General features: G+C 49.9%; 1 protein-coding gene across 1 annotated transcript in view; it reads right to left on the bottom strand.

The window, feature by feature from the left end:
• Window positions 1–12,172, bottom strand: part of LOC127054013 (protein FRA10AC1) — a 66,600-nt gene extending 54,428 nt beyond the window's left edge. Inside the window, exon 1 of the mRNA XM_050959629.1 lies at window positions 12,000–12,172. Within this exon, the coding sequence (XP_050815586.1) occupies window positions 12,000–12,032 (33 nt within the window). The 5' untranslated portion in view covers window positions 12,033–12,172. The remainder of the gene's footprint in view (window positions 1–11,999) is intronic.
• Between the last annotated feature and the right edge of the window lie 6,279 nt (window positions 12,173–18,451).

Raw genomic sequence — 18,451 nt, 5'->3', positions numbered from 1 at the left:
ATGAGATAACTGGCTTTGTGGATATGAGGAAAGCGGTGGACATGATATACCTTGACTTTAGCAAAGCTTTTGATAAGGTCTCCCACAGTATTCTTGCCAGCAAGTTAAAGGAATATGAATTGGATGAATGGACTACATGGTGGATAGAAAGCTGGCTAGATCATCGGGATCAGTGAGTAGTGACCAACAGCCAGATATCTAGCTGGTAGCTGGTATCAAGCAGAGTGCCCCAGGTGTTGGCCCTGGGGCTGGTTTTGTTCAAGATCTTCATTAATGATCTGGATGATGGGATGGATTACACCCTCAGCAAGTTCGAGGATGACACTAAGTTGGGGGGGAGAAGTAGATACGCTGGAGGGTAGGGATAGGGTCCGGAGTGACCTAGACAAATTGGAAGATTGAGCCAAAAGAAATCTGATGAGGTTCAACAAGGACAAGTGCAGAGTCCTGCACTTAGGACAGAAGAATCCCATGCATTGCTTCATGCTGGGGACAGACTGGAAAGCAGCAGTTCTGCAGAAAAGGACCTGGGGATTACAGTGGATGACAAGCTGCATATGAGACAACAGTGTACCCTTGTTGCCAAGAAAGCTTATGGCATATTGGGTGCATTAGTAGGAGCATTGCCAGAAGATCGAGGGAAGTGATTATTCCTCTCCATTCAGCACTGGTGAGGCCACATCTGGTGCAGTGTGTCCAGTTTTGGGCCCTCCACTGAAGAAAAGATGTGGACAAATTATAGAGGGTCCAGTGGAGGGCAATGAAAATGACTAGGTATCTTATGACTTTTGAGGAGAGGCTGAGGCAACTGGGCTTATTTAGTCTGCAGAAAAGAAGAGTGAGGGGGGATTTGATAACAGCCTTCAGCTACCTGAAGGGGGGTTTCAAAGAGGATGGAGCTAGGCTGTTCGTAGTGGTAGCAGATGCCAGAACAAGGAGCAATGGTCTCAAGTTGCAGTGGGAGAGGTCTAGGTTGGATATTAGGAAACACTATTTCACTATGAGGGTGGTGAAGCACTGGAATCGGTTACACAGGGAGGTGGTGAAATCTCATCCTTAGGTTTTTAAGGATGAAATCTCATCCTTAGAGGTTTTTAAGGCTGAGATGATTTAGTTGGGGTTGGTCCTGCATTGAGCAGGGGGGTTGGACAAGATGACCTCCTGATGTCTCTTCCAATCCTAATCTTCTATGATTCTGTTATCTTAATTGCACTAAGGCCTGGTCTACACTACGTGTTTATAACGATTTTAGCAGTGTTAAACCGATTTAACGCTGCACTCGTCCACACAACGAGGCCCTTTATATCGATATAAAGGGCTCTTTAAACCGGTTTCTGTACTCCTCCCCGACGAGAGGAGTAGCGCTGAAATCGCTATTATCATATCGGATTAGGGTTAGTGTGGCCACAAAACAACGGTATTGGCCTCTGGGCGGTATCCCACAGTGCACCATTTTGACCGCTCTGGACAGCAATCTGAACTCCGAGGCACTGGCCAGGTAGACAGGAAAAGTCCGGCGAACTTTTGAATTTCATTTCCTGTTTGGCCAGCGTGGAGAGCTCACCAGCACAGGTGACCACGCAGAGCTCATCAGCACAGGTAACAATGCAGTCTCCTGAGAATTGAAAAAGAGCTCCAGCATGGACCACATGGGAGGTACTGGATCTGATCGCTATATGGGAAGAGGATTCTGTGCTAGCAGAACTCTGTTCCAAAAGACGAAATGAAAAACATTTGAAAAAATTTCCAAGGCTATGATGGAGAAAGGCCACACCAGGGACTCAGTGCAGTGCAGAGTGAAAGTTAAGGAGCTCAGACAAGCCGACCAGAAAACCAAAGCAGCAAACAGAAGGTCCGGGGCAGGGCTAAAAATATGCCACTTCTACGCTGAGCTGCATGCAATTCTAGGGGGGTTCGCCACCACTACCCTACCTCTTTCTGTGGATTCTGAGGTGGGGGTGGTAATCTCAGCCATGGCTGAGGATTCTGTGGATGGGGAAGATGAGGAGGAGGAAGAGGAGGACAAGCTTGCAGAGAGCTCACAGGACTCCGTTCTCCCCAACAGCCAGGAGCTTTTTCTCACCCAGACGGAATTACCCTCCCAGCCCTCCCAAACCACTAGCCCAGACAATGAAGCCATGGAAGCGACCTCTGGTGAGTGTATCTTTGTAAATATAAAACATGGTTTAAATGCAAGCGTTTTTTAATGATTGATTTGCCCTGAGGACTTGGGATGCTTTCGCGGCCAGTACAGTTATTGGAAAAGTTTGTTAACATGTCTGGGGATGGAGCGGATATCCTTCAGGGACATCTCCATGAAGCTCTCCTGGAGGTATTCCAAAAGCCTTTGCAGAAGGTTTCTGGGCAAGGTAGCCTTATTCCGTCCTCCATGGGAGGACACCTGACCACGCCATGCATGGAGCAAGTAATCTGGTATCATTGCATGACAAAGCCTAGCTGCGTATGGTCCTGGTGATTGCTGGCATTCAAGCAACAGCCGTTCTTTATCTCGCTGTGTTATCCTCAGGAGAGTGAGATCGTTCATGATAACTTGGTTGAAATTCAGGAATTTAATTAAGGGGACAGACATGGCCATTCCTACTGGCCTGTTTGCCTGTTGCTTAAAAGAAATCCTTCCTTGCAGGTAGTGAAGCAGGGGGAGGGAAGGGGGATAATGGCGCTGAGCTTTCTCGCATTTGGCTAGCAGGGATCTTCCCTGCTACCAGCTACGCGGTGGGGGGGGGGGGCGAAGGGGGGTGATTAGCAGTGATCTTCCCTGCTACCAGCCACGCGGTGGGGGGAGGGGTAAAGCGATCATTCCAGAGAATTGGATGGGAGGGTGGTTTCTGCTGCTGCATGTTAACAGGAAAGAAGCAGCACTGAATGGGCTTTGCTTGGTATTTGGGAAAGGAGGGCACTGTGTATATGATGGCTGCAGAAGCCAAAAGACAATGGCTTACCATGGACACATGCAAGCTGAATTCTGCTGCCCGGACCTGCGTCTGTGAGATCTCTAACACCAGAGCCGCAGGCACTCAATATTAAGATGCAAAATGCGACCTTGTAGTGAAATCACATGTGTTATGTAAGGTGAATAGTGTTGTTCACTGTGAAAGAGTATAACCATTGTTCTGTAAAATGTATCTTTTTAAATGTTTCTCTCCCTTTTTTACCTCCCTCACGCAGCGGCAAATTTTTCAAGCCTCCCTACTCCATCCTGAAGGCTATCTCAGATAAGGCGGCATTAAAAAAAGACACGAGACTAAATGTTCTAGGAAATCATGGAAGTAACCCGCAAAGAAAGAGCTCATCTGAATGAGTGGAAGGACATGGTATCAAATTACAGGAAAGATGCTAGTGAACTTGAGGAGAGGAGAGACGCTCGAGATGAGTGGTGGCAGCAGGAAGATCAGAGGTGTAGGCAGGAAGATCAGCAGTGGAGGGATGCAACGCTGGAGCTGCTGCGTGACCAAACTCACCTCCTTCAATGTCTGGTGGACCTTCAGGAACAGCAGCAGGGTCACAGAGTGCCCTGCAGCCCCTGTGTAACCACCCTCACCACTCACCATTTTCCATATCTTCCTCACCCAGACGGGTAAGAACGCGTGGGGGAAGGCTTCGTGCACCCGCCCACTCCACCACCGTGGACAACCCAATCAAAAGGCTGTCATTACTTTGAAATATTTTAAGTGGCCTTTTCCTTCCCTTCTATCCTCCTATCAAACCACACCCGGGATACTTGTCAGTTCTCTCCCTCTTTTTATAATGACTTTTTAATAAAGAATACATGATTTTTAAACGATAGTGACTTTATTTCCCTAAGCAAGCTGTAATTGAAGGGGGCGGGTGGGTTGCTTACAGGGAAGTCAATCAAGGGGCGGGTTGATCAAGGGGAAAAAAACCACAACAGTCACACTGTACCCTGGCCCGTGATGAAACTCGTTTTCCAAGCTTCTCTGATGCGCACCGCTTCCTGGTGTGCTCTTCTAATCACCCTGGTGTCTGGCTGCGCCTAATCAGCGGCCAAGTGATTTGCCTCAGCCTCCTACCCCGCCATAAAGGTCTCCCCTTACTCTCACACAGATTGTGGAGCACACAGGAAGCAGCAATAACGATGGGGACATTGGTTTGGCTGAGGTCTGAGCGAGTCAGTAATGTGCACCAGCGCACCTTTAAACGGCCAAATGCACATTCTACCACCATTCTGCACTTGCTCAGCATGTAGCTTAAGAGCTCCTGACTACTGTCCAGCCTGCCTGTGTATGGCTTCATGAGCCATGGCATCAAAGGGTAGGCTGGGTCACCCAGTATAACTACAGGCATTTCAACATCCCCAACTGTTATTTTCTGGTATGGGAAGTAATTCCCTTGCTGCAGCCGTTTAAACAGAGTAGTGTTCCTGAAGATGCGAGCGTCATGAACCCTTTCTGGCCATCTCACGTGGATGTTGGTGAAACGTCCCTTGTGATCCACCAGTGCTTGCAGCATCATTGAAAAGTATCCCTTGCAGTTTACATACTGGGTGGCCTGGTGCTCCGGTGCCAAGATAAGGATATGGGTTCCATCTATCGCTCCACCACAGTTAGGGAATCCCATTGCAGCAAAGCCATCCACTATCACCTGCACGTTTCCCAGAGTCACTACCTTTCGTAGCAGCAGCTTAATGATTGCTTTGGCTACTTGCATGACAGCAGCCCCCACAGTAGATTTTCCCACTCCAAACTGATTCCCGACTGACTGGTAGCTGTCTGGCGTTGCAAGCTTCCAGAGGGCTATTGCCACTTGCTTTTCAACTGTGAGGGCTGCTCTCATCTTGGTATTATGGCACTTCAGGGCAGGGGAAAGCAAGTCACAAAGTTCCATGAAAGTGCCCTTACGCATGCAAAATTTCGCAGCCACTGCGAATCGTCCCAAACCTGCAAAACTATGCGGTCCCACCAGTCTGTGCTTGTTTTCCAGGCCCAAAATCGGCGTTCAATGGCTAGAACCTGCCCCATTACCATCAGGATCTCCAAAGCGCAGGGGCCCACAGTTTGAGAGAATTCTGTGTCCATGTCCTCATCACTCTCGTCGCCGCGCTGCCGTAGCCGCCTCCTCCTCGCCTGGCTTTGCAGGTCCTGGTTCAGCACAGACTGCACGAGAATGCGCGAGGTGCTTACAACGTCCACGATTGCGCTATTGAGCTGAGCAGGGTTCATCCTTGCTGCGCTATAGCGTTTGCACAGTTCACCCAGGAAAAAAGGCGCGAAACTGTTGTCTGCTGCTTTCACGGAGGGAGGGGTGAGGCTATACCCAGAGCCACTCGTGACAATGTTTTTGCCCCATCAGGCACTGGGATCTCAACCCAGAATTCCAAGGGGCGGGGGAGACTGCGGGAACTATGGGATAGCTACCCACAGTGCAACGCTCTGGAAATCAACGCTAGCCTTGGTACATGGACGCACACTGCTGAATTAATGTGCTTAGTGTGGCCACGTGCACTCGACTTTATACAATCTGTTTTACAAAACCGGTTTATGTAAAATCGGAATAATCCTGTAGTGTAGACATACCCTCAGAAGCAAACTGGAGGCTAGTACATACTTTAGAGAACAGATACAATGTTATGATAACTTACAAACAGAGAATTTGCAAATTATGCTATCCTCTTTGTCTTTTCCATTTACATTGCTAGTCCCTGCTCCAAATAGCTTATCTATTCTATTACTCTGTACAGTGCCTAGCAAAATGCTTAGCCCCTAGTGCTACTATAATACCAACAAACAGTAACAATAGTAGCAGAACCCATAAATAAACAGAAAGCCACATCCAGAGGTAGCTTTCAAGTTACCTTGGAAGAATAGCCTCACATACAGAGTACATTGCAGTAACCCAATCTGGAGTTCAACAGTACAGGTAACTGTGTCTCGGTCAGTATCAGAAAAAAACAGTCACAGTGACCTAGCTACTGACAGCTGGAAAAATACATTTCTGACTATCAACAATACCAGGTGAACGTTACAATGGTGCACCTATAGTGGCTACACCCTGACACTTGCAAATATCATAATGGAGATAATAGCATCCTTTGCCAGGCTGCTTGCAGGCTTGTGTACCAAATATATATTATGCTGAATACCACTGTCTTTGTGTAGCAATGCTCAAGGAGATTTTAAAAAAACAATTTTTTTTTTTACTTTAATTTTATTATTGGGTTGTTGGAGTTGTTTTTTTCCTTCCTGTTCTTGGTTTGAAATTACAGTTTCTCTCTCTCTCTCCTGCTTCCTTCTAGAAGACAGAGACAAGATTGGTCTAGAGAAATAACATCCCTCCAGGATTCTCCATGCAACTCAGTAAATTCCCGTTTCCCATTCCACACACTGTACTATGTAGCTCAAGGAGCACATGTCACTTCTTGGGGAAAAACAGAGAGGTGAAAAGTGGGTACTTGCTGGAGCACTGTGGAGAGAAGTGGATTTAATTAGCAATACAGAGTGTGGAAGGGATCAACTTGCTATTCATCCATTAACTAAAAATGCAGATCTTGTATTCTCTTTTTCATATTTCAGAAGTGTAGGAGATGTTGCTGAGACATTATCTGAAGAGTTGTAGCAACACCAAGTAAACTACATATATTGAGGAGGTGCACCCACATATATGTATTTCTTAATTAGCCATTATTATTTCTGTCTTTTATATTTTTCAGGAAACTTTCCAAGAAACTAAACAGAAAAAAAAAAAAAAAGACTAACATTGCCACTCTACACTACTGCAGTGTCAGAGTTGCCAGCATGTGCTGACACAGAAGCTGCAATAGTGCAATAAATCCTCCCAGCACAACCCCACAATAATTAAACCAGGGATACTCACACTGAGGGCTTGGCTACACTGGAGAGTTGCAGCGCTGGTGATGGGGTTACAGCGCTGCAACTCACTCTGTGTCCACACTTGCAAAGCATAGCCAGCGCTGCAACTCCCTGGCTGCAGCGCTGGCTGTACACCTGGTCTGCTTGGGGTGTAGCGATTCCAGCGCTGGTGATGCAGCGCTGCTCATCAAGTGTGGCCAGCAAAAGTGCTTTTATTGGCCTCCAGGGTATTAGGAGGTATCCCAGCATACCTTTTCAGTCACTCTGCTCATCGTTTTGCACTCCACTGCCCTGGGCTCAGGTGATCTGCCCTTTAAATGCCCCAGGGATTTTAAAAATCCCCTTCCTGTTTGCTCAGCCAGGTGTGGAGTGCAATCAATCAATCACTGGGGCGTGGAGGCATGGTCAAACGAGTCCCAGCATGGCGCACTTGCGAGCTGCAGGACCTCATCAGTGTTTGGGGTGAGGAAGCTGTGCAGTCACAGCTGCGCTCCAGTCGTAGAAATTATGATACTTGTGGGCAGATATCAAAGTCCATGCTGCAAAGGGGCCATGAATGGGGCGCGTTGCAGTGCAGGGTAAAAGTAAAGGAGCTGCGGAGTGCCTATTGCAAAGCCCGTGCGGGAAACCGCCACTCAGGAGCTGCCCCTACGACCTGCTGTTTTTACAAGGAGTTGGATGCCATACTTGGGTGTGACCCCACTGCCAATCCGAGGACTACGATGGAGAGTTCAGAGCAGGGAGAAGAGGTGGAGGGTGTAGAGGAAACCGAGAGTGAGGCTACTGGGGTGGAGGGAGACACCCCGGAGTCCCAGGAGGCATGCAGCCAGGAGCTCTTCTCAAGCCAGGAGGAAGCTAGCCAGTCACAGCAGCTGGAACTTGTTGGTGAAGAAGAAGCAGAGGAGTGGGTTCACGGTAAGCAGCTTTTATTTTAAGGATGGAAATGTTTTGGGAGAGGAGGGGGGGGTTATGGCTGCATGCATGCATGCCTAGATGGGGAATAGCCATTGATTTGGTCTATCATGTCTTGGTAATCGGCCTCTGTAATCTCTTCAAAAGTTTCAGCCAGAGCGTGGGCAATGTGCTTGCGCAAGTTTATAGGGAGAACCACCGTGGTCCTTGTCCCAGTCAGGCTAAAGCGTCTGCGCCACTGTGCCGTGAGGGGTGGGGGGACCATTGCTGCACACAGGCAAGCTGCATAGGGACCAGGGTGGAATCCACATTGCTGTAGAAGACCCTCCTGCTCTTCCCAGGTAACCCTCAGCAGTGAGATATCTTGGAGTAGAAAATCCTGTGGAAAATGTAGGGATAGTGTTCAGTGCAGGTCCCCTCCAGCTGCTCTCTGCTTTCCCCAATGCACAGAAACCCCAGTGAGCCCTGACTCAAGCAGCTCCCCTTCCCAGGTGAGTCGTGGCAGAAACATTGATTAGAGGAGTAACTGCTGTGACAATTGTAGGGGTGGTGTTCAGTGCACTTTCCCTCCAGCTGCTCTCTGCTTTCCCCAATCCACAGAACTCCCAGTGAGCCCTGACTCAAGCAGCTCCCCTTCCCAGGTGAGTCGCGGCAGAAACACTCACCATGTCTTCGCCGCTGTGGCCTCTCTGTGCTATGTTTGCTATGTGTAAATGATGCTACATATAGTCTACAAACTCCTTCACTGTGATTATAAACAATGCAGCCTCTGTATTAAATGTTTCTATTTCTGTTTTTTTTTAAGTGTCCTTGAATCCTCCGGCCCTATCACAGCCTGCTGAAAGACTACAGAACTTGAGGCGCAAATCAAGGAAAAGCAAAGAAGATTTGGTGAAAGCAATTATGAATCAGTATGCCAGAGAGAATAAGAGGCTGCAGGACTGGAGAGAGAAAATGCATCAGTAGAGGGAAACACAAAGCAGGAGAAAGGAATTGGCTACCAAGAAAAGCACAAAGCAGCTGATAAGCCTCCAGGTGTGCCAAACGGACTGTATGCAGTCACTCATAGCCATGCAGGCAGATCACTACCGTGCTAACCTTCCGCTCCCCAAAGCTCTCTCCCTTGTGCCCCAGTGTTTGCTCAAAACCCCTTCTCCAGCATCCTGGTTCTTACCACCACCAGCTGCCCCCAACACCTGTATGTTCGCCTACCAGCCCTGAGAACTACGACCCTTACCCTATCCACTCAATCCACATCACCATGCAGTATATTAATCCTGAAATGCAGCAGGCATTGCACAGCAATCCAGGCAGGACATATTCAAACCTCTGAATGTACAGTTCATCACCCTACCCCCCTTCCCTTGTATGTACTGTATTTTGAATAAATGATTTCTTGGCTTTTAAAACATGTTTTATTATTGCAGAAAGTGAAACATACTGTACTACAAGGGAAAAACAGGCACTGCAAATTATTGTAACCACTGCACTTCACTCCGGTGCAAGGCACCAAACATTACTGTTGGCTTTCAGCCTCAAATTGCTCCCTTAAGGCATCCCTAATCCTTGAAGCCCTGTGCTAGGCCTCTCTAGTAGCCCTGCTCTCTGGCTGTGCAAATTCAGCCTCCAGGCGTTGAACCTCGGAGGTCCATTCCTCAATGAATGTTTCACCCATCCCTTCACAAATATTATGGAGGGTACAGCACGCGGATATAACCGCAGGGATGCTGCTTTCCCCCAAGTCTAGCTTCCCATAAAGACACCTCCAGCATCCCTTTAAACAGCCAAAAGCACACTCCACAGTCATTCTGCACCGGCTCAGCCTGTAGTTGAACCGGTCCTTGCTCCTGTCAAGCTTCCCTGTATACGGTTTCATGAGCCAAGGCATTAATGGGTAAGTGGGGTCTCCAAGGATCACAATGGGCATTTCGACGTCTCCTACTGTGATCTTGCAGTCTGGGAAAAAAGTCCCGGTCTGCAGCTTCCTGAACAGGGCACTGTTCCGAAAGATGCGTGCATCATGCACCTTTCCAGGCCATCCTGTGTAAATGTCAGTGAAACACCCACGGTGATCCACAAGCGCTTGGAGAACCACAGAGAAATACCCCTTCCAATTAATGTACTCGGATGCTAGGTGGGGTGGTGCCAGAATAGGAATATGCGTCCCATCTATCGCCCCTCCACAGTTAGGGAAATCCATTTGTGCAAAGCCATCCACAATGTCCTGCACGTTCCCCAGAGTCACGGTTCTTCTTAGCAGGATGCGATTAATGGCCCTGCAAACTTGCATCAACACTATTCTAACGGTCGACTTTCCCACTCCAAACTGGCTCGCGACCGATCGGTAGTTGTCTGGAGTTGCCATCTTCCAGATTGCAATAGCCACCTGCTTCTCCACTGACAGGGCAGCTTTCAATCTCGTGTCCCTGCACCGCAGGGTTGGGGCGAGCTCAGCACATAATCCCATGAAAGTGGTTTTTCTCATCCGAAAGTTCTGCAGCCACTGCTTGTCATCCCAGACTTGCAGGACGATGTGATCCCACCACTCAATGCTTGTTTCCCGAGCCCAAAGGCGGTGTTCCACGGTGCTGAGCATGTCCATTACTGCCACAAGCAATTTAGTGTCACGCGCGTCAGGCGAATCGATATCATCGTCGGACTCCTCACTGTCACTTTGGAGCTGAAGGAATAGCTCAACTGCCAAACGTGATGTGCTGGCAACATTCATCAGCAAAGTCCTCAGCAGCTCGGGCTCCATTACTAACAGAAATCACGCTGGAGACTCACAATGGTGCCAAACTGCTGGGATGTGTAGCTATGTACCATGGGGCATTGGGACAGGAAGCGGAATGACCCGCACCCTTCTGTCCCCTTCCCACAAGGCCAAAATGGGACAAGGTGCTCTGTGGGATAGCTGCCCACAATGCACCACTCCCAACAGCGCTGCAAATGCTGCAAATGTGGCCACACTGCAGCACTGTCCCTACACAGCTGTACGAAGACAGCTGTTAACTCCCAGCGCTGCACAAATATAAGTGTAGCCATACCCTGAGGCTCTCAAGCCCCAAGTAGCTCTTTGATATGTTTCCTGCACCTCTTTGAAGCACATGATATTAAAACACTGTATGACTGAATATACAGTACTATAGTAAATGAAACAATTACATCACACTACTGTGGCTCTTTTGGGTAATGTTGATTGCTAATTTGACACCTGAACCACTGAGGCCTTGGCTACACTGGCACTTTACAGCGCTGCAACTTTTGCGCTCAGGGGTGTGAAAAAACACCCCTGAGCGCTGCAAGATACAGAGCTGTAAAGCCTCAGTGTGAACAGTGCCGCAGCGCTGGGAGCACGGCTCCCAGCGCTGCAAGCTACACCTGTAGAGGATGTGGTTTACGTGCAACGCTGGGAGAGCTCTCTCCCAGCGTTGGCGCTCCGACCACACTCATAGTTCAAAGCGCTGCTGCGGCAGCGCTTTGAAATTTCAAGTGTAGCCATACCCTGAGGTTTGAGTATCAGTGCTCTAGAATAGTGGTTTTCAAACTGTGGCACCGCTGACCGGGCCGTTAAAAATCCCGATGGTGGTGCTGCCCGGCTAAGGAAAGCTAGTCCCTACCTGTTCCGACACTGCGCTGCGCCCCGGAAGCGGCAGCAGCAGGTCCTAGGCGGAGCCGCCACGGGGTGGTGCCTGCAGGCGAAAGCCTCTGCCTAGGAGCTGGACCTGTTGCTGGCCACTTCCAGGGCACAGCATGGTCAACAGTGCCAGGAAAGGTGCAAAGCCTGCTGCACCGCTGAGTGGGAGCCACTGGACTCCCCAACTCCATGCCCCAATCCCCCACCCCAGCCCTGAGCCCCCCCTCAAACCCAGAGCCCCTTCCTGCACCCCAAACCCCTCAGCCCCCCATCCCAGAGCCTGCACCCCCATCCTGCACCCCTGCCCCAGCCCTGATCCCCCCCAAACCCAGAGCCCCCTCCCGCACCCCGAACAAAATGCCGCCCCCCCAATAATCCTGGCACCCTAGGCGATTGCCTAGGTCACCTAAATGGAAGCGCCGGCCCGGGGAGTACCCAGGACCACATCAGTCCAAGGGAAAAGCGACCCCCGTCTAGTGCGGGGCCTCTCCCTCCCGCCTGAACGCCCCTTCCCCGCGATAGGGGGGCCTCCTTGCTGCCCAACCCCCGGGCCCGCCCCGGGCCCCGCTCTCCCCTCCCCAGGGAGCGCCGCGGCTGCTACTCACGGCCTGAGACAGCAGCAGCTGGGCCGGCACCATGGTTGCGGGCTCGGTCAGCGCCCAGGGACGAGGGCGGGGGAGCGCGTCCCGCACACGCACCGGCCGGTGGTTGGGCGCTTCCAGCCCCGACCGAGCGAGCGAGAGGCGCAGGCCGGGCCGGCTCCCAGCGGCGTCCCTCCGCGTGAAAGGCCCGGGCGGAAACCGGGGCCGGGGCAGGAGAGAGCCTGGCGGGGGGCAGGGCTCACGCAGCGCGGCCTTACGCAATGAGCGCTGCGGCCGGGCTGGCGAGGCTGCCTGGCGGGAGAGGGACACGGGCGAGAGAGACTGGCCGCCGGGGAGACCTCTGCGCGGGCGGGCGGCCGGGCCCTCCTCGGAGACGGGAACGCGGGGCTTGGCGTCGGCGAATGGGCGTGATTCGAACACAGAGCGGGTCGGAGGCCCGAAACTGAGCAGGGCTGGGAGCAGAGCGAGCCAGGGGATTTGGGGGTGAAGGTTGAGTAAAACCTCCTCTGCACCCTGGAGCTGTACTGAGCGTACTCCGGAATCCCTTGTCCCTCCCTGTGCTGCCGCCTGGCTCTTCCCACTCAGGCTGCAATCAGCAGAGCTGCATACACCTCCATGCTCCCCCCGATACACAGCTACGATAGGGCTTTGCTGGTGTTCTAGTGCTGTGTGACTTGTGTGAAGTGACTCCTGCAGCTGCAGCCCTTTGGCCTTGGGTCCTAACACAGTTGCAGCCTTCCTGGCCACACAGGTTGCATAAGGCTTTGGTAGACACTGGCTCTGCAACACTATCCTGCCAGCCTAGTCTGGAGAAAGTTTACATTACTGAAGACAGTAAAAAAGAAAACTGAGTGCCAGAAATATGCCAAGGTATTGAGTTAAAAGGAAAGTGCAAAGTAAATAGGGTTCACTTCCTTCTCACTACAGCACCATAGGGGACTTGGCCATCTCTCACCTGCTGAGATGATAAAGCCCTGGGGAATTCCTAGAGCAAAGGGAGGGGGTGGAATAACGCTAGTTTGACTTCTATATTGGGGGGCAGCTCCAGTCAAGCACATGGGGCAGGGAATTATCTGCTGGCCCACAGGGACACCATTTCAGTTTGGGTGGGAGAGGGGGCAACTTTAACTGTGATTGCAGGGGCTATTTAAGCAACTGAAAACTCTTAATTTTTATTTTTGAAGATAATAACTTAGAAAATATCTGACAGGAGCACTGTATCTAATTCCTGTGTCAAGAAAGAAAATTAAATAAATATTCGATCCACTCAGCTCTAATACTAACATGTTCTGACATCAAGTTGTGGCAAGTCACTTAAGGGACACTTTAGGTTTAAAATTGTAATGTATATTCTTTCTCCGAGATACTCTTACTAAAGTCAGAAGGTACCATCGTGATTATCTAGTCTGACTTCCTGCACTTTGCAGGCCACAGAACCTTACCTACTCACACCTGTAATAGACCCCTAACCTCCGGCTGAGTTACTGAAATCCTCAGATCATGGGTTAAAGACTTCAAGTTACAGAGAATCCACCATTTACACTAGTTTAAACCTGCAAGGGACCCATTCCCCATGCTGCAGATGAAGCAAAAAACCACCAAGGTCTCTGCCAATCTGACCAGAAGAAAATTCCTTCCCCACCACAAATATGGTGATCAGTTAGACCCTAAGCATATGGGCAAGATCCACCAGAAAGATACCTGGGAAAGAATTCACTCTGGTAACTCAGGTCCCTCCTCATCTAGTGTCCCATCTCCAGCAATTGGGGATTTTTGCTACAGGCAGTTACCAATGGGCCATGCATCCTCCATAAACTTACCAAGCTGTTTATAAACGAGGTCATCCAGATGTTTTTGTATGATATTGTATGATATTCTGGTCCTCCCACATATTGGCAATACCTCCCAACTTTGTGTCATCTGCAAATGTTATTAGCACATTCCCAATTTATGTGCCTAGGTCAGTAATAAAAATGTTAAATAATATTGGCCCTAAAACTGATCCCTGTGGAACTCCACTAGTAATCTCCATCTAGCCTGACAGTTCACCTTTCAGTATGACCCATTATAGTCTTCCCTTCAACCAGTTCCTTATCCACCATTCAGTTTCTTCTTCAATTTAACTAATAATTTCTCATGGGGAACTATATCGAATGCCTTACTGACATCCAAGTAGATTAGATTTACTGCATTTACTTTCTCTAAAAATCAATTATCTTCTCAAAAAAAGATATTGGTAACTTTGTTACTGCCTCTTGAATCCAACAATTGAAACAATTGTAGAAAAATCTACACTTACTTTCTATCATTTAGGCTACTTACTTTTTGCAGTTCACCAACTTGGAACAGATATTTAACTAAGGAGACATCCTAACAGCCCTTTCTTATCTTAATCACCTGTTAATCACTCTATTTATAAACAAAATTCCGACTCCCTGCCTCAGGGGCCCAATCTGGGAGAAGTTTCCTGTCTCCTGTACAGAACTCATTACATTGCATACTCAGGCTGCCTGAGGTTTGCCCCCCCCAAAACTCCACCCCAGGAATAATTTCCCTCAGTGACCCCAAGAGTCAGGGCCAGCTCCAGGTTTATGCAGCCCCAAGCAGCGGGGCAGGGGGGAAAACGCGATTGCGATCGCAATTGGCGGTACTTCGGCAGCAGCTCCAAGCTCCACCATGCCACTTTCTTATTTGGTGGCAATTCGGCAGCTGGTCCTTCCCTCCCAGAGGGACTAGAGAACCCGCTGCCGAATTGCCGCGGAAGACTCGGACGTGCCTCCTCTTCCTCTTGGCCGCCTCAAGCACCTGCTTGCTGCGCTGGTGCCTGGAGCTGGCCCTGCCAAGAGGGGAGGACAGTCAGTCTTGGATTGACCCTGAGCCATTAACAAAAAAACCAAGAATATTTGCTGTTGCAGAAAGTCCCCAGGCAGCAGCTGGAAAGTGATGGTTGGGATACTCCCCTCAATATGTCTTTGGAAAGGGATGGGGAGAGGGTACAGGTTTGGGCACGTTGCTTCATTCATGTCAGAGAGCTATCAGCCTAGGACAGAGGCTGTCAAACTTTTAGTTGGTGTGGCCACATTTTGAGACAATACCTCAGTTTCTCTCCCCATTCACAATTGCATAAATCTCCTAATCTAAGAGTATGTCTACACTGGCAGAGTTACATTGCTGGCAGTTCCATCATTGCTCAGCACTGAAGGGAAACCACTGTTGTGTGTTCACACTGCCAGCTGTCTGAGCAGTAGCGTGTTCACACTTGCATCGGCATTCAGAGGAGTGCACTCTGGGCAGCTATCCCACAGAGCATCTCTTCCTCTTCTCCCGCTAAGAGTTATCGGAAGGCAGAGTGGGTCATGGAGCATCCCCGGTCCTGTCCCAATGCCCCGTGATGCATTGCTTCGCATCCCATCAATCTTTGTGCTTCCATCTGCATTTGGCACCATCTTTCAATGGCTTGTGTACTGCGAGCTCTGCCTCTTGGGTCTGTAGGAATGGATCCTGCACTGTTGACCAATATGCTGCTCACTCTCACCAACATGTCACAAGTGGCAATGGAGTTATTCCTTAAACTACAAAGGCAAGAGGAGCTCAACACTGATCTCGCCGTGCACAGTAGCTATGACATGAGATTCGTTGTGGCATTCACGGAGTTGCTGACCACGGTGGAATGCCATTTTGGGGCTTGGCAAACAAGCACTGAGTGGTGGGATCATATCGTCATGCACATCTGGGATGACAAGCAGTGGCTGCAGAACTTTCTAATGAGGAAAGCCACATTCATGGGAATGTGTGATGAGCTTGCCCCCAGGGCCGGTGCAACCCATTAGGTGACCTAGGTGGTCGCCTAGGGCGCTAACATTTGGGGGGCGGCGACCACAGCGGCCAGATCTTCGGCCGCCCCGGTCATGGGCAGTATTTCGGGGGTGGGACCTTCCAACGCCTCTCTCGGGGGTGGTATTTTGGAGGCGGGACCTTCCGCCGCCTAGCACGCCAAAAAAGCTATCAGCACTCCTGCTTGCCCCAGCCCTGCAGCATAAGGACACAAGAATGAGAGCTACTCTGTCATTGGAGAAGTGTGTGGCGATTGCACTGTGGAAGCTGGCTACTCCAGACTGCTACCAATCAGTCACTAATCACTTTGGAGTGGGAAAGTCAACCTTTGGACTTGTGTTGATGGAAGTGTGCAGGGCCATTAATCACATCCTTCTCTGAAAGACCGTGACTTTGGGCAACGTGCATGACATTGTGGATGGCTTTGCACAAATGGGCATCCTTAATTGCAAGGGGGCGATAGATGGCGCACATATTCCAATTCTGGCACCGGACCACCTAGCCACTGAGTACATTAATCAGAAGGAGTATTTCTCTATGGTTCTCCAGGTGCTTGTGGTCACTGTGGGCATTTCACGAACCTTAACACAGGCTGGGCTGGAAAGGTGCATGATGCATGCATCTTTCAGAATACTGGCCTGTTCAGGAAGCTGCAAGCAGGGACTTTCTTCCCGGACCAGAAGATCACCATGAGGGAAGTTGAAATGCCCATTGTGATCCTGGGAGACTACGCCTAACACTTAATGCCATGGCTTATGAAGCCATACACATGGAACCTTCACAGCAGCAAGGAGTGGTTCAACAACAGGCTGAGCAAGTGCAGAATGACTGTTGAATGTGCTTTTGGCTGTTTTAAGGCTGCCTATGGGCGGGGGGGAGGAGGCTGGACCTGGCCAATGACAATATTCCTATGCTTATAGCTGCATGCTGTACGCTCCATAATATATGTGAAGGGAAGGGTGAAAGCTTCACTCAGGGCTTGACTGCTGAGGCTCAGCACCTGGAGGCTGAATTTGAACAGCCAGAGATCCAGGCTATTAGAGGGGTGCAGGGCAGGACCATAAGGATCAGGGATGCCTTGAGGCAACAATTTGAAGCTGAAAGCCGCTAATATTTGGTGCTATGCTTGGGAGTGCAGTGCTTGTAATGTTAGGAGACAATTGTGATTGGTGCAAACGATGCACTGTGAAGTTTTAAGAAAATTGCCAGTTGCTTTGCAGGGCTCTGTTTGCTTTCAATTTATGGAATAAAGTTTGCTTTCAAACCAACACAATCCTTTTATTAAAAAACACCAACCGGAGGAGAGAGACGAACAAAAAACCACCAGCACTGGGAAGGATACGGGAAGGGAGGGTACCAGGAGAAGGTGGGGTCCTGAGATGGTTAAAGATTTGTGTATGTCCTGATATCATATGCAACCTTGTCCTTTGGAGCACAGTGCACTGAGTACTGTTCTTCAGCAGGGCTAAACTGCAGAGGGACAGGTGTTGAGTGCAGTGAGTACTTGGAGTCTGCAGGGCTGGACTGTGATGGGGGAGGAGTAGAATGCTGTGGGTACAGACTGGAGCCAGGAGGTTGATAAGAGTGTGCTGGCAGTGTCGGGGAGGCGGGGGGGAGAGATGGGAAAGAGTTTTGTGACAGTGGCTGCAGGGCAGGGCAGATGTGGAGCTGTTCGGTTTGCAGTGCTAGTATCGCCTGGAGCACGTCCGCTTGGTGCTCCATAATCTTTAAGAGCCACTCTGTGGCTTTGTTCTGGTGTGCCGCGTTCTCCTTTCAGTCCCTCTTCTTGCTGTCTCACCACTCCTTCAATTCTTGTTTTTCAGCCACGGAGTGCATCACGACATCATGCAGAAAGTCCTCTTTAGTTCTTCATGGCCACTTTCTAATTCTGCGCAGCCGTTCAGCTGGTGATAAGAAAGAGGGAAGCTGGGCTTCCAAGGTCATATCTGTGAAGCCAAAATGCAACATTTTACAGAAGCAGTATTGTTTGCAACACAGAGACCACTGATTCAGTGATTTGAAACACAGCCACTATTCACATACCTGTCACTAACTGGCTGACCCCAGGCAAGCACACATGAGCCACAAGACTCCCAAAATGGTGAGTAACCACGGGGGAAATCAGTGTTCCAGGACCGTGCTGTACACTGGGCACATAGCTCTTGGGGAGAGGCAGCACTGTAGGGATGGCCTTATACTCATTCCTGTCCCCACATTTTCCACAGGCTCTGTTCATTATGGAAGATATCTTGCTGCTGAGGGTGAGCAAGGAATCAAGGGAGGGTCTTCTCCAAGACTGCGGCTTCGCCCTGGCCCTTATGTGGATCACCTGTGTGCAGCAATGGCGTGGCAAAGATATCCTTAATGGGGCAAGAAACAAAGCAGCTCTGCCAAAAAACCTGTGGCAGCAGATTGCCCAGTATCTCCATGAGAGTTTCCTGGAGATCTCTGAGGCAGATTCCCATGAAGTGAGAGAGTCAATCAATGCCCTGTTCCACTGCTCAGACTAGGCATGTAGTGGTACACACATCATACAGAAACAAGCCTGCTTTCTGCAACCCTCGTGCCCCCAACAACTCACTTTAGTGATTCCCAAAATCAAAGCCAGGGGCCTCCTCTCC

The sequence above is a fragment of the Gopherus flavomarginatus genome, chromosome 6 (genome assembly GCF_025201925.1).
Source record: "Gopherus flavomarginatus isolate rGopFla2 chromosome 6, rGopFla2.mat.asm, whole genome shotgun sequence".
In the NCBI taxonomy this organism is placed as follows: Eukaryota; Metazoa; Chordata; order Testudines; family Testudinidae; genus Gopherus; species Gopherus flavomarginatus.
Note: the sequence above shows the minus strand (reverse complement) of the source record. Positions and strands in the feature narration are given on the sequence as shown.